Source organism: Python bivittatus, unplaced genomic scaffold (genome assembly GCF_059951505.1).
Source record: "Python bivittatus isolate LINGU-HERP-01145 unplaced genomic scaffold, Pbiv_v1 ctg000480_np1212, whole genome shotgun sequence".
NCBI lineage: Eukaryota > Metazoa > Chordata > Lepidosauria > Squamata > Pythonidae > Python > Python bivittatus.
In genome coordinates, this window is record NW_028277075.1 from 62,224,344 (window position 1) to 62,248,225 (window position 23,882).

General features: G+C 38.9%; 1 protein-coding gene across 3 annotated transcripts in view; it reads left to right on the forward strand.

The window, feature by feature from the left end:
• DUSP8 (dual specificity phosphatase 8) overlaps positions 1–23,882 on the forward strand; it is a 106,475-nt gene that overhangs the window by 72,832 nt on the left and 9,761 nt on the right. For 2 of the 3 annotated variants that reach the window (XM_088146062.1, XM_088146063.1), the window contains exons 4-6: positions 19,992–20,158; positions 21,640–21,799; positions 23,573–23,696. In XM_088146062.1, coding sequence (XP_088002188.1) covers positions 19,992–20,158; positions 21,640–21,799; positions 23,573–23,696 — 451 coding nt within the window. Of the gene's footprint in view, positions 1–2,758; positions 3,205–19,991; positions 20,159–21,639; positions 21,800–23,572; positions 23,697–23,882 lie in introns of those variants that run through there. The other variant, XM_007437124.3, reaches the window with a different exon arrangement.

A 23,882-nucleotide genomic window follows, 5' to 3' on the forward strand; every position in this document is an offset into this window, starting at 1 on the left:
CCAGGTCCAGAAAGGCACATCTGCCCAAAGCCATTATTAGCTGCAGTTTGAAGAAGGAGTTTATCATTTGCATCATATAGATGCCAGCAAGTCTGAATCTAAGTCTCTCTTTATGCAAAGTATATTCAGTAACACTGAATTGGGACTGGGGTTAGTACTGGCAATTAGATATGCACCCCAGGTTTTTTAATACATCATTAGCTTTCAGATAAGGTGCTATTATATATTCGTTATCTTTGGAGCAAGCCCCTTCTTGTGCTCATATCACAGTTTTTCTTCCTATACATAATAGAGAAACTACCATTATTTAGTGAATTACAATACTTGTAATGCAGTATTTTCCATAAAATACTGAATCTATGTATTGCTCATTAGTAAGTAATAATCCAATATTTTTAAAGTGTGCTACTGCAGTAAGATACAGGAAGCAGTCACTGAGGTGGAGAAGGGTAGTTAGGTCCATATCCATTAGTTGAGAGAGCAAAATGTATTCTCCCCAGTACTTTTGTTTGCATGCCAAACAAAAGAAGCAAACTCTGGGGGGCTGTCACATTAAATATTATATTTCTGAACTGCCCAATTGTGTCCAGTCGTTTGGATGCTGTGCTATTCACTTACTAATATAATATACAAAATAAAATGATAGAAAAACCAGTATAGAAAACAGCACAGGGATCAAGATGAGATTAAGGACAGCAACAATAATATGAATAAATTCAGTGCATAAAATCACAGTAGGGCTAGTAGTAGACTACGGTAGTGTGAAGTTCTAACAGAGGGCAAAAAGATTTTTAAATGCCTATGAGAATAAGCATCAGGGCAGAAGGCACTATATTTAAGTACCAGGCAAGATTAAAGAATGTCATCTTACAGGATCCAGAAAGCAGACCATTTCTGCCACCATGCCTGCTCTTAGGAACCCCGACCCCCCCCCCGAGGTTAGATTGGCCCCAACCCTGCCAGCTTTCCAAAAAATTTAAAGACCTGGATGTGTCTCCAGGTATGGGGATTGGGAAGTTAGCTGGAGCCTGTGGTTAGTTAGGTTGGTTTTTACCTTGGTGGTCATTAAAGGTTTTATATATTGGTTTGTTTTCTGTTGTTATTTTGTATGGTGTGTTTATCTGTTGATAGCCGCCCAGAGTCACTATGGTAAGATGGGTGATATTACTTGAATAACAACAACAACAACAACAACAACAATAATACTCCAGTCTAAACATCTGGCTGACTGTGCAATCAGTAATAGGAGGAAGAGGAGGAGGAAGAATGGTGTTCCACAAGCAGGGCACAACAGTTGAAAAGACTTTTTCCTGATGGCTTCTTGCCTTGCTTGATTTAGTAAGCATGCCTGAGGATAAGTCTCAGATAAAGACTTTAGGTTCTGGTAACTGGGTAGATATCAGCTGATAAATATATTAGTTCATCGCTTATATAGTAATTTGGGCCTTAAATTGAGAGTAGAAGGCACTTCAAATGTCCATTCAGTCTTGAGAAATCAAGGAATTAGTGATATAAGCCATTTTGTACTTTCAGATACATACTTATTATAAAGACTTTGTTTAGTCTTTTGTGCTGGATGGCTTTGCAAGTTGGACCCTTTACAAGTCCATGCGTTGAGAATTGACCTTGGTCCTTCAGGTTGGACTTAGGTTGAGGAAGAATGAGTTAGTGCTGAAATTCCACAGGCCTGCAGTCTTCCCAGTCACATTCTAGTGGTGCATCTGATGGGTTTTTGTCTAAGGCATGCTAAGATGATTTGCAGCATCTCAAATGTGAACTTTTATGCAGAATGTGTAGTTTGGGAAGCTTCAGGATAATACTCTCAATCAATAAAAAATGTATCAGTGTGTAGAGTTCAGTTGGTGATACCAGATGTAGGTAACATCCTTCTGAATGCATCTTTGAATTTGCACGTGTGCATTTAAGGGAAGTCATATTGACCAATCAGTGTGGGGCCCATAAGTGAGCCAGGGGGGAGTAAATTTGATGCCCCCGTTTGTGATCCTGATTAAAAAGGCCATGAAAGGAAAGTGCAGTTGGCACCCAAATGCTTTCCTAGCTTAGAGTATATCCAGACCAGCATTCCTGCTATACTTCTTTAAAAAAAAAAAAATTAAATTGTGCCGTCATTGACCAGGAACAAATACCAGCTTGTTTTTAGTGTATATTATGTAGAACATAGTTTTGGAATTTAGGGGGGAAAAGATTAGGGACTTGATTATAGCTGTTGGAATGTTTGAACACATTGGTATAAATTAATTCAGCACTTCTGTACTTGGAAAAGGGATGGGATAGTGGCTAGTAGGGTTGGACCTGTGTCCAGAACAGCCTTTAAGGTTTGTGATAGAGAGGAGGCAGTGAATGTCATACAGCTGGAAAATACAGGATAAGGTGAGGAGTGCATCACAAGGAGTACTAAAGATTGTGCTGGAGAATGGACCCGTCTCCTGGCTAGATGTCCAACAGTTTTGCCATGCTTTCATTTGTGCTTTGGAATGTGCAGCAAATGGATTAGCTGAACTGCACCATACTCAACAGATCCCAGTATCACTACAGATGTATTAAATTGTCAGAGCAAAAGAGACTTGAGCTATTCATCTTGCCCCTACCAGCTGCCGTTTGTGGCATTTTGGAACAAGAGCCGGAGGTAGAGGAAAAAATGGGACGTTGTCTCTTTAAGCAGCTGAGCAAACCATATGCCAGTAGCGTAGCCCTTGAGTTAAACTGCATGTCTGTGTGCTGAGTAAGGAATGTGGTTGCATGCCTGACCCGTTAGCTATGACTGCTCCTTGGTGGATCGGCTGTTGCTTATGTGCTGAGCTCATTCAGGCTCGCTGGAGTTGGCGCTGTGCATACACAAGGGGCGAAGACAGGAGGAAAATAATCCTGCTGAGAAGGAGCAGAAATATTTTTGTCCAGTTACCTTCCTCTTTCCCTTTTTAATTTCTCCTCAAAGCTGGATCTGTGGGTGTCTCAAGCTCTCTCTTTCCCTTTTTTTGGAAAGAGGAGGCTGTCCCCACCACCAGCAGCTGTTGTTTGGTGAGGGCAGGAGGTAACTCTGGGAAAGACGCAGTCCAGCTGCCTGGATGCCTTTGGATGTTATGATTGCTCCCTCTGAGGACCAGACCTGGCCAGACATGCACAAGGGGCAGATGAAGCTGAAAATCAGGGTCAGGCGAATGAAGGAGAGCAGAGACATACGAGGTTGGTCTGCTGGATTATTACCTTTCAAAGAAAGGCAGGGATGTGCATGAAAAGTGAATGGAGAAAGGATTGGGGGAGCATGGAGAGCTTGCTTGGTATGAACCGCGTGCTGGGGAGGGAGGCAGATTGGAAGCTGGCATCTTGTACTTTTTGGACTGGGAGAATATCTGCACTAGGAGTGTGGTGATAGTGGTGGGTACAGAATGCCCATTGTTCCCTTGGGTGTGCAGATGCACGATATGGGCAGCAATCCTCTAGGATACTTCTGAGGAAATACATTCTGAACTGGGTTGACAGTATGTGGCAAAATAAATGTACATATGTATGCAATACAATATACATACATGCACACAGATACACACACACAAATCATCGGGAAATGTGGTGATTGTTGCTGTTTGCTGCAAGAAGAATGTGTGAGAGCCAGTGGGCATTTAGGGCTGAGGATTGAATAGTGTTCTTTTAGAAACCAGATTTTGATTTAAGGGGTCTGGAACTTTTTTGAAAAGCAAGCTTCATTTTGTAATTGAGAGACTTTAAAACAGGAGTGCAAAGGAAAAATCAGAGAAGAAAAACAGATTTCTTATGTAATCCCCTACATGTTCATTTCTCCTATACTCTCTTCTTTAGAGGTCACTGTCAGAAGGATGTGCATATGGAGGGTGGGGTAGATGGAGGAAACAACAGACACTGTGTTACCCTCAGCTTTGCATCCAGAACATTTTCTTTGTTTCTTCCTATGACTGATTGCATTCGTTCTTGAGAATGATTCCTCGGCATGTCCATAATAGCTTATTATTTGCAGTGGTAAGTGCAAAAAGGGATGGAAAGCAGCCTTTAAAAATGTAGAATGACCTACTTTACCAAGTGGTGAGACTGAGAGTTTCCCATCACTTTTTACGAAAATGGAAATTCTCCTACAGTGCTTGACCTTTTTGTTTGTCTATTTGTTTTTTAATACGTCAGGAAAGGCATAGCCCAGAGATGGTGTCATTAGTAATAAGTCATTTGTGGTTATGACACATTTTTCTCTACTTAGAACCTGTAAAGCTGGTCTAAGTGAAATACATGAACCAGAGGAAAATCTGGATCAGCAGCTCATAAACACTGATTCTTCAAGGCTTTCAGTATTTTATATTGTTGCTTTTTCAGATAGATTTAGTAGTAGCTTTCCTAGTTATACAAGCCCTTCCACTCAAAAAGTAGAATAGAGTTGGCAAAAACTCAGGGGGAAAAAAAACCCATGACAGATTGAGAACTGTTGTGCATTTCTTTCTCATTTTCCTGAGTATAACTGAAATTACCTGTCCAGTATACTATATACTCACTCATGAACCAAAATGACTTCCTAATGCAGCCTTCCCCAACCTGGTGCTCTTCAAATGTCCTAGTTTACAACTCTCACCATGGCCATTGGAGAGCATTAGATTGGGAAATACTGTCCTAGGTTATTCTTTGTGATTAGTACAGCCACATCTGTTTGCATCTGGCATATACTTTCTTTTAGTAAGAGGAAAATTAGGTACCTAAGAAGAAAATACCTATCATACCTAGGTATGAAAGTTGACATTGTCATCTGAATGTTGTTTGGGGGCTCTGATGAAGTTAGGTTTCCTATTCTTTCAGGTCCATGTTGGGATAATTAAGGAGTGGTAACTTTTAATCTGTCAAATGGAAATAACTGGACTTTCTTTTTAAGTATGTAAGTATGGAGAAGTTACAGAAAGACAAAAGAAAGAGAAGGATATGTTGATAATGATGTGATGATGGAATAAAAGTTTGCAACTGCTTTCAAAAAGTCTGCATTGGAGAAGGTAGAAATGGATCAGTCCAGAGCTGAAGTGCTGCAGGGTGCACATTGATAGCATGGAAAGGGAGATCAACTGATGCACCAGCACATTTAAGCAGGAAGAGGCCAGATAGGAGAGACCTATGAAGCCTTTATGCTGCAATAATAGCCTTTAAATAGGAGTTTGATGTGAGATCCTAAAGCCATTTAAAGCACAGTATCAAAAGAAGCAGCCTCTGAAGAACGTTAAGAGCAGCTTATTTTTTCCAGAATATCTCTTATCTGCCGTTAAAAGGTTATTGTTAAACTCTGGCAAAACAGCAGATGTTGTCCTGGCTTGCACAAGGGAGGGCAGTGAGGCTGCAGGAGAAATATGCTGAACATTCTCAGCGCCTGGATAATACAAAAAAGGATATGATGAAGAATTCGTGCAGCAGTGGTGACCTAATCAAGCTGATAGAAGGTGTGAGCTCCATTTGTTCCTTGAGGAAGGAAGCCAACTCTGACTTACACTAATCCTATTATGGTGGGGAGTAGGGAGAATGATGCCAAATGTCACTGCCCCAAGCATGGTCTTAAGTGGTGAACTATTTTGGGCCTGATGCATCCTGGTCACCCTGTTCAGTCCTGAATTAGCTACCCTTCTTTATCCTGACCATAGCATACTAAGCAAAACTCTATATTTGTCTATATTCTGTCTTTCTCTCTTTTTTTTTCCTTCTCGCCTTTCTCCTTAAAAAGAAAAACCTAGGTGGAGGGTGGGGGAAGAAGCAACGCTTTCTGAAAAAAGCACCACTGCTTTCTTCCAACTCGTTCACTATACCAGAGAGGTTAATTGATTGATTGATTGATTGATTGATTGATGATTGATTTGAATTGGTATAGCATCCTACTCTAAAAAGATCCCCAAGAAACAGCTCCGTGCAAAAAAAAAAAAGGAAAGGGTTTTGTTGGTGACCAAAGCAGACAGCTTATGACTGCTTTGTGTGGGAACAAAAGAACCAAATCTGGGCTGTTGTCTCACACTCAGGGGACTGAGTGGCAAGCAGCAGACTCTTTAGCAAAAAGGAAGCTCTCTTGTGAAGCACCCTGTAAGATTTTCAAGGGCTGAGTTCATTGTTGACTATGCTTATAATAAAACATACAGAGGCTTCTTTTAAGCAAGTGGCAGGCTCCCCACCCCACCCCGCTCCCTGCGTCTTCTAATTAAGGGAGAGATGCTGGAGGCAATATGAGGTCAGAGACTGGGGTTTTCTCAGAGATTTACAACAGGAAGTCCAGCCTCCCTGTGTAGCCTCTTCCTGATCTTCCAAGAAGGCACCAAAGTAATTCTTATAAAATTAAAGAAGGGGGGGGGAAGGGTGCTTCTCAGCTCTCCCTTCTGATTTTGACATTTGAGGAGGTGAGATTTTTTTTAAGCTACCTTCTATACATTGAATATATAATCCAAACATGTCACCTTAATATCTTTGACAAAAGTGATTGCCTAAAAAAACCTTCCTTGATTCATGAAGCAACTAAAATGTTTTTAATTATAGGAACAAGAATCTTACTTACATGCTAAATAACCTGAAATACAATCTTCGGCCCACCTTAGTATTTTACACCTACCCACCCACACACATACACACAGTGTCATATGGTTCCTTTTAAAATCTTTTAAGCCTCTATACTTATTTTATTAGTGTAGAGCAGTGTTTCTCAACCTTGACAACTTTAAGAGGTGTGGACTTCAACTCCCAGAATTCTGGGAGTTGAAATCCACAAATCTTAAAATTGCCAAGGTTGAGAAACACTGGGGTAGAGGATGGATATGGTAACACTGCATGTATAAGATCGTTCATGCCCTTCTTCTATACTTCATTTTAAATAAGTACCATGTTCTTCATTGAAGTGGATTATTCCCACCCTTCAAAAATCATGCACTGAAAACCTGGGTGATGATGGTGAAAGCAGACCTTTTCACACAAACAACACTGAATATTGTAGGATGGTTTATAAGTGTGAACTCGGTGTGGACTTCTTTACTGTCTCTTAAGCTGAGAGGGGGCAATCTATGGTTTCTGGGGCATTATATCCTTTGTCCTTAATTTCATTTCTCTCTCTGTCACACACACACATGCATCTCTCTCAGAATAAAAATAGAGACACAGTATGGAAAGGTAATTTTTAAACGCAAACAGACAGTATTTCTAAGACTTGATCAGTGTTGGCATGTTCCCCCATAAAAGATTCCCTTGAGGCAATGGAGTCCTTGATAGAAGGGAGAAAAAAAACCTCTTGCCTCTCATGCCATCAGCACAAAATACTAAACCATATGAATGTATCAGAGCACTTGATGTCCATTACTGATCAAACAGTTTAGGATTATTCATTGGAACTGTTACACAGGAATCAATAACAAACATTGCTTTCCTGTTCATAAAAGAAATAGTTATGGCACTAACAAATTGGAAGACAGTTGTGGAGGATGGAGATAATTGATCTTAAAATTTAGCTGCATGCTGTTGGCAAAACTTCCACTCTCATCCCTCTTTTGCTGCAGGTGCTGCTAAGAAGGCTGCGTATTAGCACAGAGGTTCACTGTAGCTTTCCCTCATCTCCATGGAGGAGCTGGGTTGGCCTGAAATCTTATTAGGTATCTTTTAGTACATCCAGTGGCTTGTTGATATATATATAGATACAGATATAGGTACAGATATTTTATCATCCAAGCTTACCTAGAAAGTGGATTTGACATTCATGGGATAAAGGATCTTGCATCTTTAGAGAACAAAGACAAGTATTAAATCACGAGCTGCAGTGACACAAAGGATTGATACTACTTGACTTAATGATTCGGTGTTCAGGAAGAATATCAAGGTTGAATTATTGTGAGCTAACTAACCAAAGTAGTATTGTTGCTACTTCTGCCAATTGAGGGGTGGCTTTTTTATTTTAACTCTGCCCCCTCTGATACTTGATAGGCAGCTAGCTTGTGCAGAATATAGAGGAAAATGCAGTGATTTTTCAGTAAAAGAAAATCAGTGTAAAAATGCAGACATATTGGAAAAAAACCCCAAGGTGCACTTGTTCTCTTTATTTGATATGGCAAGAAACAGAAGGAAGTGTAGGAGGAATATTGTTCTCTAAATGTGGTAGACTGTGAATTGCAGACCTCCCTCAGTGTTTGATCAAATGCTGGCATAGAGATCACACCAATGAGCGAACAAGGTTTTGTATGGTTTGGTTTTCAATTAGTGCAGAATTGATGTGCATCAATTCATGCCACAATGCAGATTGCAAAGGCTGATTGCAAATAATTGTACTGATGTTAAACTAATTCACAGTTTTATGTATATATAAAACTACCCTGAAGAGTTTGGTAGATAGTCATGGAATTTTCCTGGCAAAAAAATGCAGCTGGTTTTGACATCACCAGAAACCAAATGTATAATAGTGAAGACTGGATAGAAACAGCCTAGAAATGGATAGCAGGTGATCTGGATAAAAGAAAATGGTAAGATAAAAGGAAATACAGTGTGTAAATCAAGAAGGATAGCCTAGAAAAAAGAGGTGATAAAAATCAATGTATTTTAAAAAAGAATGTCTAATTAATTTTAATTTAATTTCTAAAACATACCTTAGTGTCTTTTTTTTAACAAAGATATTTTTATAGATGACTTAAAATTGTTATCATAATCAAATATGTCCAGCACATTCCCATAGACTGATTTTCCATGTAAAAACATGCTTGGAAGGAAATAGTTTAAAAAGTTGTACTTAGAGGTTTTTGTAAGAATTAAGCATTTTTCTTTGAAACATGAAAGCAGCCACTTCCTTTGCAAGGCTCACACAACTGCTTTGAAAGCAGTTTCTAATTGCATACGTATGCACACACAACCAACCCTTTTGCTGGGACCAGCAGTGAAGCAAAGTGAATGTGCAGCCAGATAGATTTTTCCAAGTAACCGTGTGAACCTTTCAAGAGAGGTGGTTGTTTTAATGCTTCCTAGTTATGTGCTTCATTTACACTAACATGCTTTGCACAGCTCTTTTTTATTATTTATTTATTAGATTTTTATCCTGCCTTTATTATTTTTTATAAATAACTCAGGGCGGTGAACATACCTAATACTCCTTCCTCCTCCTTTTTTCCCCATAACAACAACCCTATGAGGTGGGTTGGGCTGAGAGAGTGACTGGCCCAAAGTCACCCAGCTGGCTTTCATTGCTAAGGCGGGACTAGAACTCACAGTCTCCTGGATTCTAGGCCAGCACCTTAACCACTAGACCAAACTGAGTCTTAATATCATGTTATCCTAATGATCGTGGGTTTCTTTTGGACCCCAACAGGCAAGTAGTTACTACAGGCATGAGGATGTAGAATATATCATCCATGTATCACTAGGTTCAGCTGGGAAATATTGAACGATCTTAGTTCCTGATTTTGTTGTTCAGATACCTGCACTTTGCTATGTATTCATTCTCAAGTTATGAATGTTTTTCACTACTAACCAAACAGTGTAACCATATGTTTACCATTTGGGAGGAAAATATTAATTGCCCCGACAATGACCAGCTTGGGGAATAATCTTGCTCATAGGTCTTGCATATGTAAAGAATAAACCAACCTCCATGCAAAAACACCTTAATGCTAAACAGAACCTGTCATGTATATGAGCTGCATATCCAAAGGTTTCAGATGAAGTGTTTGATCTGATGTTGCAAGTTCAAATCTGATAGGTTGTAAATTCAGATGTGATGATTCTCACTTCATAAGTAAGAATCAGCATTCGGCCTATGTGCTCCTTTGTTCTTTTTCACTTCTGTCCTATTTATATTAAGTCACAGTTTCTGTTACATGCAAACTCAGGAAATGGAGTCTAATGTAAGCTTGTTATAAAAAATCTGAAACCACTGTTTAATCCTGATTCCAGATGTTGGTAAGCCTTGCCCATTTTGCTGTTTTGGAAAATGTTACACTGATCTGGAACCAGGATCAAAATACCAGAACCAGCACATTACAGCAGGATGGGAGGGAGAGAGGTGGAAGTGAATGGCCTGCCTTTGTCCCAGCTTTATAGATTGTTTTACGAAGCACAGTTTGTTACCAATGCTGTATGTTTTTTTCAAGAAATACATGAATTCAAAATAAAAAAGTTCTTGTAAATCGATGAAGTTAGCCTTCCTTTCCCCACACACACACATTATTTGATTCCTGATTTCAGTTGAGCTGAGCAACTTGTTCACCTGCTAATTTCCTGTGGCCTTGACCTAATTTCAAGACCCTGTAGAAGAGATCACTTCACATTTCTGATCAGTTCAGATTTCTTTTTTTAACCTGATGTTTCATCAGATGTATCAAAAAGAGAAAAAAAGTTGTCAGAGAGAAGGTCCTCCTAATTTTAATTGAGGCCCACCTAAAGCTTATTCCATTCTCAGCAGCCTTGCAGCCCCCAACACACTGTCTCTGAGGGAATGTAGTTCCTTCCACATTGATTGTTCCTGATTTGATTGATCCATGTAAAGTGTTAAATGTTTAAATATAAAACACTCAGTGTAGAAAGCAACAAGGAGAAGAAAAACCAGGGATGGATGAAGGTTGAGAAGGCAAAAGATATACTTAGAAAAATCTATCTTAGGAGGGCATCTTAGGACAACAGTAGGAAATATAACTATAGGAAGATGTGAGAGACAAGATGAAAGAACAAAAAGGAGGAGGCATATTTGTGGAAGCAAAAAACCTTACTGCTCTGCTAATAGGTTCCACTAAAATAAGATGCAAATGCATTAGGAGAAATGTAGCACATGACAAACTAGAATGAAAAGAGAAAATTAATAATAAGGGAAAATATGCCTAGAATGAGAAAATAACCAAAAAAAAAAAAATGGGGGAAAAAACCCAGAAAGATGCATATTTTTAGATAGATCATAGACGAGGAGGGAAAAACCAAGGTTCAGACTGAACCAGCAGATTACCCAGAGCTTTCAGAAATGGCCTGAATGAGTGAAAGCTATTGCTAGGAGCATGTAGCTTGAAAACCCCTCCAACAGTTTTGTCAAATTTGTGTGTGCTTCATCCTTTCATCATAATTTAATTTCTTGCAGAGCTACAGGTGCAATTGTGCATTTATGTTTTCTCGTGCTAGATAATGAGACAGCAGAGCTATGTTTTTCCTAATTCATGCTCCAGAATTGAGAGCAAGTTGGAGCAGGCTACTGAAGAGAGTGAACCCAAAGTGGATTTCCTTGTACAGCTGTAGTACACCTATATTCAGTCAGCAGTTTAAGACTGACTGTTTACATTTGTGGCATGATGTACTTAATCATTTCACTGTAACTGACCATTAAGAAAAATAATGGTATTTTTATTCTTTATTACATTCCAAAACATGAATGCCTCCAGTAAACTGATATCAGTGCTAAGATTAAAGAAATATTTGCAATTTATCAAGGCAATAGTTTGAGACAAATTGGAAGGATGCAGTAAGATTTTTTTTTTTTTCATTTTTCAGCTCCAGTTGTATAAAAATAATTAGGCAACCTTTTATGGTAGACTTGTGTACTGGATTCCATGTATCTATTAAATTATAGAAATGTCCTTCCCTAATATGCATAGGCATATGCACTTACATGGTTTACTATTGTCAAAAATGATTTTGGAAATGTCTTGTCAAACTACAATCAGTCGTTTATAAATCTATACTCTTTTCTGCACATACACACAACACACCTTACTAGATAAGTTAAAACATCACACACTTTAACCAATTGACTTTGCCTCTGTTAATTTATATAGGAAGGGAATTTCATTTTTGTTCATTGCAAAAATAATCATTATTCTCTCTCTCTCTCTCTCTCCTTCCCTTCTTCCATCTTTCTCTCCATATCATTAATAGTTTCTGCCTAAATTTGTTGGGCATGGACAGACACTGGAAGAGCCTTTAACAGGAAGAATGTAATAAGGATAAAACACAGAACTGGATAATTTCTTCAGAAACAGCATTCTCCAGCTGTGTTAAGAGTACAAAAGCTATGTAGACTGGAGGTTTTAAGATTGCAAATCCAAAAGTGTGGCAGGTACAATGTTAGACAGGTGGCTCAGAAGATTACCATTAATTTCCCATATTCTGTTTTCACCATATAAGCTGACTTGCATACCTGTGATGAATTCTGCCTCCCTAGCTGATTTGGCTTGACTCAGAGATCTGATACTGCAAATCCTCTATTTTGTTTTGCTCTGGTTAAAATAGATCCAATATTTTGCACTGCAAACATTGGCTTAGCAGTTGTCACATGTGTGAAAATGTGAAGCCCATATTCTTTGCCTTGGTAGTTAATGTGCCTTGCAGACACTGCTCTCTTACTTTCAGGCTTATTTTGGTAAATGTAAGGAAAGAAAGTTTACTCCCCACTTAATTAAACTTAATGGCCTGAGGTTACAAGCAGTAAATGAGAGGCTCCAAAAAGGATTCTAATAAAAGTCTGTGACTACAAAAGCACCAGGTGGGTGGTACATTCAGTCTCTGTGTAGTGTGTTCTAACACAGTAAGCAACAAATTCTAACATCTAGCATAGTAAGCAACAAATTCCCTACTCTTTCTTCTTACCTACCTTGAGAGCGGCATTCCTTGTATGTTTTCCAATGTTAAATAAGCCCAATATCTTATGCTTAAGTTGGCCATACTCTGTATTCACCCAACAAACATAATGCTCTTGTAGAAAAGCATGTTGTCTCCCACAAGGAGGAGCACTTAGATGTATCACAAGGTTTCTGATTCAAAGTTGTCTCATTTAGGCAAGGCTTCCTCTCTTTTTCTATTCCCTGTGTTAATGAAAAGAAGGAATGTTACGTAAATGCAGAATATACTGTATTGTAATTGGCTTAGTTTTTTGCATGTGTTGTGCTAATATAAAGATGGTAAGAAACACTTTAGAGTCCTACTTTAATTGTGTTGTGGTTCAGCTAATAGGCAGATTGCTAGTACTTTTGTTTGCTTGGCTAGACTGTACTTTATGCATGTGCAAATTACAAATAAACATAGTGCCACAAGCTTTCCTATTATGGTTTTAAGAGATAATGTACAAAATTATTGTTTATGGTTGCCGTGATCAGTTCAAGCAATTTTCTTGCTCCAGTGCAGGCCAAAAGAAATGCTATTGATAGTACAGTAAATAGCCTTTTGTGTTACCATATACATTGTCAAAGCAAAACTAAGAGTTAGGAAGCTATTATGTGTTGTGTCTTCTAAGGAGGTACCAGACAGGGAAAGGCTGCCTTACTATCTCTATGATTCTTTAAAAGACTTAAAATAGGGAAGATGCTCTTGGTTGTGTCCAGTGATGTCATTCCACTGATGAAATGGCACCCACCAACAGAAATACTTCCTACCCCTCTTATCCCAAATCTGTACTGGAGGGTTGGAGAAGTCTTCAGAGCAGATTTGAGAAGAGAGGACAAAAGGAAGTCCTTTCACAAAATATTACATAGTAACACTATGAGTTCTTTGATGTCTAAAAATACAGCTTGATTTGAGAGTGATCTTTTCCTTCTTTGCTAATATCTAGGTGCTGCCATGAGAGTTCCTATTTTCTGAGAACAATCTTTTCATTGCTTTCTAAAATGGGCAGATAATCAGAATTTCTCTTCATGCTAGATCTCATATCTGCTTACATCCGTTCTGTTTATATGCAGGTACATGTTATCCTACCAACCAGACAGAGTGGTTGACTGGGAATCTTGTCTAAAGGAATGCAGCAGCTTTGAATTGGGATTCTGAACAAGCAATCTGTATCCCCAAGTTTCAGGCAAATCTACTGGAGTGAGTAGCTCCGAGAAATCTGAGAGCTCCTTCCACCCACACTGTTCCACTTACAGAACCATTCCCTCTCTCAATTCCACTCATGCCAAGAGAATGCCATTCCCAAACCAGATAGCCTGACAAAGAGCCATGATTGTAAAAGGACCTGCTTGTTATATTTTCCTCCCTTAATTTGAAAGTAGAAAGGCAGCTAGCATTTATTGTTAACAAAAGCCACCCCACCATCAATGTGGCTAAATATTTTTTCTTCATGGATTTTCCATGAAATTATATTGGCTTCTTAAATTTAACCAAGCAAATAAATAAAAAGCGGCAACTGGGAATCTTAAAGGCTAATTGCAGAATTCCTACTCTTTATTTTTCTATCCCTTTTTCAGTTCACCTTGTTTAATATTTTTCCTTCTTGGGTCTTCAAAGGTGTATCAAAGGCCTTATTTAGTTTTAGAAAACGTAATAGTTTAACTGTGTATTTTAGTTCTACCTATTCTAATGGGATCCAGGCAACCTAATTTTCTTTGCATTGTATGTCCCAAGCAATATGCTGTTCCTTTGCAGTGATTTTATCTACATATTTTACCAGATCCATGTTCAAGATGTTTGTATCTTCTAAACAAGGATTAGTTGAGATAGAACAACCTTCCTTAATCTGGTGCCCTCCAGATATATTTGACTTCAGCTTCTGCATCTTGACCAGTAGCCATGTTGGATGGGAAATTACAGGAATTGAAGTCTAGCATATCTGGAGGCTTTCAGGTTAGGCATAACCAAAACAGAAGGAAGTATGCAAGGATCATGGACATATCTGATTTCTTTAGCAGATCCTGCTGGCATTCTGAAGAGTCCTTGCATGCTTGCTAGCATTTCATGCACAAAGCTAGTGATGGATCTGCCAATAGGCAAATCTTCAAAGGGGAATTTGCATTGCTATTCTACTTTGGCTCTCATGTCAGTATTTTTATACTAATATTTTTAACAGTTTTAATTCTGCAATAAGATAAAAATTTCAGACATATGTAAGAATGTGATAGATTGCCTCATCCTATATTGTAGAATAAGAATAGCAAGGAATGATTAGTTTTCTGTTATTGGAAAACATATCTGAGAAACCACTGTCCTATACTTCTAGTCAATTTACCCTTGATTAGCGACCACAATTGAGACAACTCAGTCATTAAGTGAAGCAGTCGCGAAGTGAAACTGCAACTGTTTCACTTCCTTCAGCTTTCCTTTGCTTTTGAGATGGGAGGATTGGTCATAAAGTTGCTTTTTCATCACCATTGTAACTGTGAACAGTTGCTGTCCAAGGCAGTCACTAAATGAGGACTACCTGTATGATCTAAGCAGTGGCCCAATTCTCCTGATGAAAATAAGTATGCTAGACAAATAAATGAATGGCAGATTTCTTATTCTTTAGATCTCAGGACTAGTAGGGCTAATCCTTGGGAAAGTTCTGAATGAGATGAATAGGAATGGCACCACAACACAGTACTACCCATTGTAATGTCCTGTGATAATTCTCTTTGCTAATACTCCAGTGTGACAGGAAGGTGGTACTTAAGTTAGGAAATAATGGAATATTATACCTCCTGAACTGAATAGTGATGCACAGCTAATGTACTACCAGTTCACAGCACATTGTAGGTTCTCTGGGTGGGATATTCATTGACCCATATGTAGTAAAACTCAACTTGTTTTTTTCCTGATGAACATACTGAAGACTGACCATTCTTGAATTCTGAATATTCAGAGTAATTTTTTAAGGAAGGGGGTTGATCAGCAGAAAGAGGGAAGGTTCTGTATAGTGTGTGTTATATCCCTTTTGCTGCTAAAACAGACCTCTTACTAATTATTCTTGCATTATTAGGTCAGATCTATCTCTAAATCCACAGATCTGCCATCACTACTGCTTAGCCCTGGCCTTGAGGAATATCCATCAATTAGAATAGATACTTTCATTCTCTTGAACAGACTAAGTTGTTGTATGTACATACTGTTGTGTGATACTAACAGGTAGAGCAATTCCCAACCTAACTACAGTATGGCTTCTTCTGGAAATGCTTCCATTTTGACTCCTAGTCTGTCTTCTTACACACATTAGTGTAAGAGAAAGGGGAGAATTCCATATTTTTGCATGCACTCCTCTGGTGAAATTGAATGCAAGGGACAGAGGAGCGATAAATAGACGTAACCAGAGCTCATGGGCACCTGTGCTAATCTCGTTTCATTCATTCTGATTTAATATCCCGGTTGAGGGAGTGATGTCATGCCGCAGCGAGGTGTGGGGGAGGTGCAGTTGCAAGAACTCTCTGCGTCTCAAATTGACAAATCCTGAAAACTCAGCTTTCAATATTTTAATAATTATCTAATCATAGAGGAAATATTTGTCAAACATGGTTAGTGGTGGATTTTTTTTGTTTGCTTTTGACCTGATATTTACTGCAGGAACAGCAAAAAACACTGTTAGATCAGAATTAGGGGTTAATGAAAGCAAGGGTCTCACAATGAAGATTTCTAGGAAGTAGTTATGTGGCCAAGGACTGCATGAGCAAATCTAATTGGATAATAAACTTGAAAAGCAAAATTTTTAAAATTCAGGATTTTTGGAGGAAGTCAAACCTCAGTTTCACAGAGCTGATTTAAAAAAGAAAGAAAAAAAGAAAAACATGATTCAGATATTATGTTTTGCATTAAAATTGCTCCAGGATCGGTTCAGAAATGAAATCCTGCCATTTCTGTCTAAATACCTCAGCCACCCACCCAGTGTATAGACTCATTTTTCTAATTAGCCTATACACGGGGCTGCTTAATTGGCCAGTTACCAGGGCATGAAATAGAAAAGATCTTTTTATGTACTTGAGTAGGAGCCAGAGAGAGAAAGAAGGGAGGGGTGTACTGAAACACTGCATAACTGACATGGGTCTCTTTCAAGTATAAAAACCCTGCTTCTGTATTGGCACTGAATCAGCCAGAGATGATCAGTGATGGACAAAGAAATGAGATCTACAATTAAGGGGTCAGTGCTGTTGAAAGGTCCTAAGGGTGGTTGGTTCAGTCAGTGATCTTCAAATGGGTTCTTCAGGGATAAATCTGCTAGTTTATTAGGTGTTCCTCAGTTAAAACATATGTAATAGCTTCCCTGGAACACACTACAAAACTCTCTTAGCAGCATGCAGGTGTGGGAAAGTCTTGGGTGTGGTTTAGATCCATAACTTTCTACCTTTCAGGGACACATCTTCAACTCAAGAATCATTGCAGGACTACTTTTCTTTATTTTTTTAAAATCATATATTGGTAAAATCATATATTGGTATCACTGGCACAGCCCTCTGTGTGTTGTGGGGCTTGTCCCACCACTTTGAAGACTTAGTGTTATAGTCTGATTTCTTAGCAGATAGTAGTTAGGTTCAGTATGTCTAATCAGTGTCTGAAATGCAGACATAACACACATGGAAAAATGTTACTCAGTCTTCTGCAACATAGGCTGTCCTTGACAGAGAAATCAACACAGGAATTGTTTCTGAAGGTGAACATTTTTAAAATCATTGCTCCAAGCAACTCTCTTTACTTGGTCCCTCTTAAAGCAAGATATAACAACACTGGCAACTGTTCAGCCTGCCGTTTCTCAGATGACAAATCTCACTCACATGTGACGGCTAAAGATTCTCAAGGGGACTATTTATAAAAGAGGAGTAAAATTATCCCTCAGAGCCCTGACCAAATTCCAGTACAGGTAATTTATTTCCTGCCTTTCTAGAATTACACACACACATACTTACTCCCCACCTACCCCCTGCAGATTCCATTTATTTTATTTAGCACTGTGTGTTTATCTGCTACTTCCCGTCACTAAGATACTCAGTTGTTTTGTAATCAGTTAAAAATTTGCAAGCTGAAACAAACCTATGCTGCTTGCTCGTGCACTGGGAACGATGGTCTCTAAAACACCAAAGAATAACATCAAAAAATAACATGGTCCTCTGGAGAGACTGGTGATTTTTATTAGGTAGCCTAGGTTCTGTAACATGTTTGAATCAATGGGTGATCCTTTATCAAACAGGCAATATTGAAAGTTGCTTTTGGAAATAGGAAAAAAAATAGTGAATGGAAAGTCCAGCCTCTGTTATTACAGTAAGAACTGAAAGAATGAAGTGATTAATGCTTATGATAAATGAGCTGACTCATTAATCTCTGGTTTAAAATGTGGGTTTTTATTGGAGCATGCAGTATACGCAAATTGATGTTCAGTCTTGACAGAAACATTGTTGTAAGTATCCTGTGTCTCTTGATTTAGGTAATATATTTATTTTGCCAAAGTCTAAGTGATTTCCTTCTGTTGGTTTATATAATTCTTTTCAATTATTCATCCACAAAAACAGTACATTACTCCAAGCATCCAGAATACTCATTTGGACAATATGTTATAAGTCTGAAGAAGTATTCTAGAAAATACTTGCTTACTCTTTTGACAGATTTTGGTTGGTTCTAATAAAAGTTGCTTTTAGAACTATGGGATCTAGGTTTGAGGTTTTTCTTCTCAGTTGTTTATTTTTAACAAACCAGCTTAAACAAAGAAGAAAGAATTGTATCCAGTTCAGTTTTGATACAAAATTTGCATTTCCTAAATAAATGCGCAGGCTAGGATATAGTTATCTTTTAATATTCACATTTCTCACAAATTTGTGATATATTTGTCTGAATTTAAAGAAAAAAACACAAAATAAGTATTTGGGACAAAAAATAATGTAAGGGAACTATTGTAAACATTTGGATTCGAATAACATTTTTATGTGGATTTTTAAAAAGTTTCAAAATGATGTGGAAAAGGGATCAAATGGACTAAGGAGGAATGAGAAACTGAAATTAATAATTTTGTTCATTCCTCAAACCATACTTCCTTTGCTCATTCTCTTTCTCTCCCTTCACATTAATATTCGTTTAACTATGTTACTTAACTGAGTATTAGGTTGATAATACTAAGACAATACAGAAATCATACACAAAGTGTTTTATGCAACAGAGTTGTAAGAAGGTAAAAGTGTATTTGTTCATTGGAAGGACTGATAATGAAGCTCAAGCTCAGATACTTTGGTCACCTAATGCGAAGAGAGGAGTCTTTGGAAAAGACCCTGATGCTGGGAAAGATTGAAGGCAAAAGGAGAAGAGGACGGCAGAGGATGAGATGGTTAGATAGCATCACTGAAGCAATGACCATGAAACTGAGCAAACTCAGGGAGGCAGTGAAGGACAGGAAGGCCTGGCGCAATATGGTTCATGGGGTCACGAAGAGTCGGACACGACTTAACGACTGAACAACAACAACAAAAAAGTGTATTAACATTGACAAGTTTTACCAAATAGGAGATCAAGAAGCTTTTAAGAGTGAGAGATGACAATAGATACTAATGAAGTACTGGTCATAATACAGCCACTCCCCAGTTAGCTACTTTGGTTAGCTACCATAATACAGCCACTCCCCAGTTAGCTACTTTGGTTAGCTACCATTTGCAAATACAGTGGTAATAAACAGTAGTAAAAAAATTCATTTTCCAACTAATGTATGCATGTACAACCAAATTTCTGTACCTGACAATGCACGCTGGAGTGAGAGTAACACTGGTGTAGCTGCACAAGAGAACTTTATCTGAATGAGACGGCAGCAACCAGCAATCTTTGCAGTGTTTCTCCCTCTCTCTCTCTGAGTCATGTGCTGGTTTAGTGACCATTTCATTTAACAACAAAGTCGCTGGAACAGATTGCAGTCGCTAAACAAGGAGAGGGTGTAGTAGGCAAGTGAAGGGATGGTTGCAGATTGTAGGTATGCAACATCTTGGCAAAAGCCTAACACCAGAATAAATGCAACAATATCCCTAAGAGCCATACTTGATTGTGAGCTAAAGAACAGATACCTTTCCTTTGTAGGTTGGATGATCATTTGCCTGAAAAATCTATCTGTCACAAAATAAGGACATTTGCTTTTATATGCATGTAGTACCTAATGCTTTCATGAAAGCTAAGGATTGTATTTAGGCTAAAATTGAAATGTTCTCTCACCAAATAGTTCTATAAATAGAAAGTTTTACTTCAGTATTAAAGTAATAGGTTTATAGAATGCATGTAGAATATTAAGAGTAAAATGCAGTTAATGAAAAGAATTGTTGCTCATACTTCATATTTCTTCCACTTCCTTCCTTCAGGGGGCTTTGCCACCTTCTCATCTTGCTTCCCAGGACTCTGTGAAGGGAAACCAACTACCATCCTGCCAATGAGTATCTCTCAGCCATGCTTGCCAGTGGCCAATGTTGGCCCAACCCGCATCTTGCCTCATCTCTATCTAGGTTCCCAGAAAGATGTCTTAAATAAGGTACTTTCTGGCACTGAGGGAGATGGGCTTGTCTTGTAGAATCTGTATCTTCTTCTGTAAAAACACTATGGGTCGTTGTCAAAAAGAGTTACTTGCTACCTATAGGAAATCCATACGTCACCCAGTAGAACAACAGTGTCTTTCTGGACCATTTTGAAGTGTGCAGAGACAGAGACATAATAAGCTTCCCTTGAAGCATTAAAGACATTAGCAGTTGGAATGTCAGGATGGTGAGGTTGACCCTAAGAAATGTTATGCAAGGGAGCCAGTTTTTTATTGCCAGGGTACAGTGCCAGCCAGGCTAAAGAATAACACTGACCTCAACTTTTCCATGTCCAGCCAGAGGATGAGGTATTAGGCTTGGCATTCAGCTGTGACTGATGGTAAATTGAGGTGCCAGAGAGTGTAGGCAGTGCAGCCTACATCTGCGAGAAAAAAATCCTTTGAGAGGGCCCCTAAATGCATAAAAATGGGCATTGGGAATGGGAGAGAGCAGCACTGTCCTTTCAAAAGGTGCCAGAATGCTTTGGCTGTGATAGGACTGTAGGGAAGAAAGAGTAAGAATGAAGTCATTATTAAAACACCAGTAGGCATGTATCCCGGGCAGGAGGGAGCCAGTAGGGTATTGCTCGCAGGGATGTGGGAAGAAGCATCTAAACTAGAGGTGCAGAAAGGAGAAAAAGAATGTTTTATACAGGGAGTAGAAAGACACAAGAACAAAAACATGCTAAGAATGTAAGCTTGGGAGTTTGGCTGGCTCCTAGAATCTGAGGTTAGGGTTTATTTCATAGAGACTGTGGAGAAAAATGGTAACTCAAGAAGAGGAACATCATGTTGGCCTTCAGAATTTGAAAAATAGGAACATATGTATTTTGTATTTAGATCTTTTTTTTTTCCTTCACTGTAGCAAAGCAATACTTGGAATACCCTAATGCCCAATAATTTAATCCATGGAAATGTCTTCTTGTAGCCTTTCCCCAAAGCCCCCTCCTCTCTTAGAAGACATGCTGCAAGTCTCTTTCCTTTCCCATTGGAAACAATAAGAAGTACATGGATCTGATTCCATGGGGAGTTTATGCCTTCAAGGCACTTCAAATGCTCTGAAGATGTTAGTGAAGGTGCCGTTCTCTGCTATGACAAAGAGCTGCTCATCAGTTCTAAATTGGCAGCTAAAATACACAGAGGCCCTCTATGGCTACAAAACCTGCACAGTGAACAGCCAAGTAGGAGATACAAGAGAGAAAGGAGGAAAATGTAATAGGAATGGAGAACCTGTGACCTTCCCAACATTGTTGAACTGCAATTCCTAGCATCCCTCTCTTTGGCCATACTGACTGTGGCTGCTGAGAGTTGTAGTTCAATGCCATCTGAATATCCACTGGTTCCTAAAACTAGAGCATGGTCAGAACCTCTGGAAGAGTAAGGGAGAGGATTCTGCACTGAGTGATAAATGCAACCCACTTAACTTCTTTTTTCTTCAGGACCTGATGACCCAGAATGGGATAAGCTATGTTCTCAACGCCAGCAACTCCTGTCCCAAACCAGATTTCATCTGTGACAGTCACTTCATGCGCATTCCAGTCAATGACAATTACTGTGAGAAACTACTTCCCTGGCTGGATAAATCAATTGAATTTATTGGTAAGACCAGGCTTATTGGTAAAGAGTTCCTGAAGGGTTTTTTCATACTTTTTTAGTTTCTGTACTGTTACTGCAAAAGGCTTTGGAATGATGACTGAGTTGCTCAGCCCCCGCCCCCCCCCCCGGTTCCATTGACGCCATATTTTAAGATCTGTGGTGTGCAAAATGCCAGCCTGCCCTTGGGAGATACACCTTCTCCCTTTGTCTGGAGGTTGAGCCATGGCAACTGGACTTTTCTTTTTCTTTTTGGTTAGAGACGTTTTGCTACTTGTCCAAGCAGCTTCTGACTGAAGAAGCTGCTTGGACAAGTAGCGAAATGTCTCTAACCAAAAAGAAAAAGAAAAGAAGTCCAATTGCCATGACTCAACCTCCAGATAATTCCACCTGGATGACTGAGAATCTTCATAAACACCTTCTCTCTTTGTACAAAACAACTTTCCTGGTGCTGATGCCCCAGATGACAAGACTGATGTACATCTGGGACATCATGGAGGAACAGTTAATACTACTTGGGACCATACTGCTCCTTCTTTTGATTAATCTGCATTTTTAACTTTAAAACAGCCATCCTTATTCACATATGATTTGTTAAACAAGAGTACATGTTCAAAAAAATAATTTATTTCTTAAGACCTAGAGTGGAGGCAGTGCCTCAGAAGTCTCTGTGAAAGCAATCTTCATCATCCTGGTACCCTCCAGAGTATTGGACCAACTCCCATAATTCATAGCCAGGATGACCTTTAGGATTCATGAGTGTTGATATCCAAAATATCTAAAGGCTAGTGGGAAGAGAAGGGAAGGGAATCATATTGTAAACATTTGTAAACAATGCTGATATGTGTTGATTTATTTAATTGATGCTTTGTTTAAATAAATGAATTCTGAGCCCAGATTTTTAATCCAGGCTTCATCCGTCCAATAATTTTCATCATTCAAAGCAACAGTTTGTTGCAGGTGATTGTCAAATAGACAGCCATAGTCCAGGCTTTAAGAACTGAAGGGGCCACACATAAAGGATGAACAGATGTATCTGCCTGTTTGGTTTCTTTAAATCATTTCACATTTGCATTGTGCAAGGAAAGTATATGATTCCCATATTATACATGCTCTATTAGCAAGAAGGAACATACAATTGGATCACAACATTTTTCATTTCAGACTAGTCGTCATGCTGGGTGGGCTAATTAGAGCTGTAGTCTGGAAACATCAAGAGATCCTCAGATTCCCTCTCCTTGCTGCAAGTTAAACGTAGGAGTTGGATAAACCAGTATGACAAGCATGTGAAACCTGGATTTCCTGAACCTTAATACAATGGAATTTGCAAAAGACCATAATTTGTATAATGGCATTACTATACAAATGAAGTGATTTGCATGAGGATGTCAATATGCAAATGATGAAATATGTGGCCCTGTGATGAGATAGAGTTAGAGGAATAATTAACATCCCCTCCCCCCAGTTAATCAATTAAAACAAGGTTTCACTGTAGTTAAAGCAACAAGGTTTGGCTTAAAGCAGCCACCTGTGCAGAGATAAATATCTTGTTCATGCTGTTTGTTGCTGCTTGTTTCTGTTCTCCAAGGGGGAGTGATGTTAGTCTCTAGCAACAAAAACAACAAAGAAGCTTATGACACATTAAAGGTTTCAGATTTGTTATAATAGAAGCTTTCTTGGATTTGCCTTTACTTCACCAAATCTGAAGTGAATCTTGTTAGTCTTTAAGGGATCACAGGTTTCTTTGCTTCAAGTGACATCTGTCTTCTTGTGTTCCAGATAAGGCCAAGGTTTCTAGCTGCCAGGTGATTGTGCACTGCTTGGCAGGGATTTCCCGATCGGCCACCATTGCCATTGCATACATCATGAAGACCATGGGCATGTCTTCAGATGATGCCTACAGGTAGGTGGGTTTCCAGAAGAAGAGGATGGAAGTCTGTTTTTTGTCTTTCTAAGGGGAATCAACTTCATTATTTGTTCTGGCAAGGTTAGTTGGTTGGCTGGCTTCTTTCCCCCTCCCTCCCCCTCCCCCAAACCTCCAAAAGCTCCTTAGGACAGGTTTTATTTTTTAAAAAGCAGTTTTTAGAGG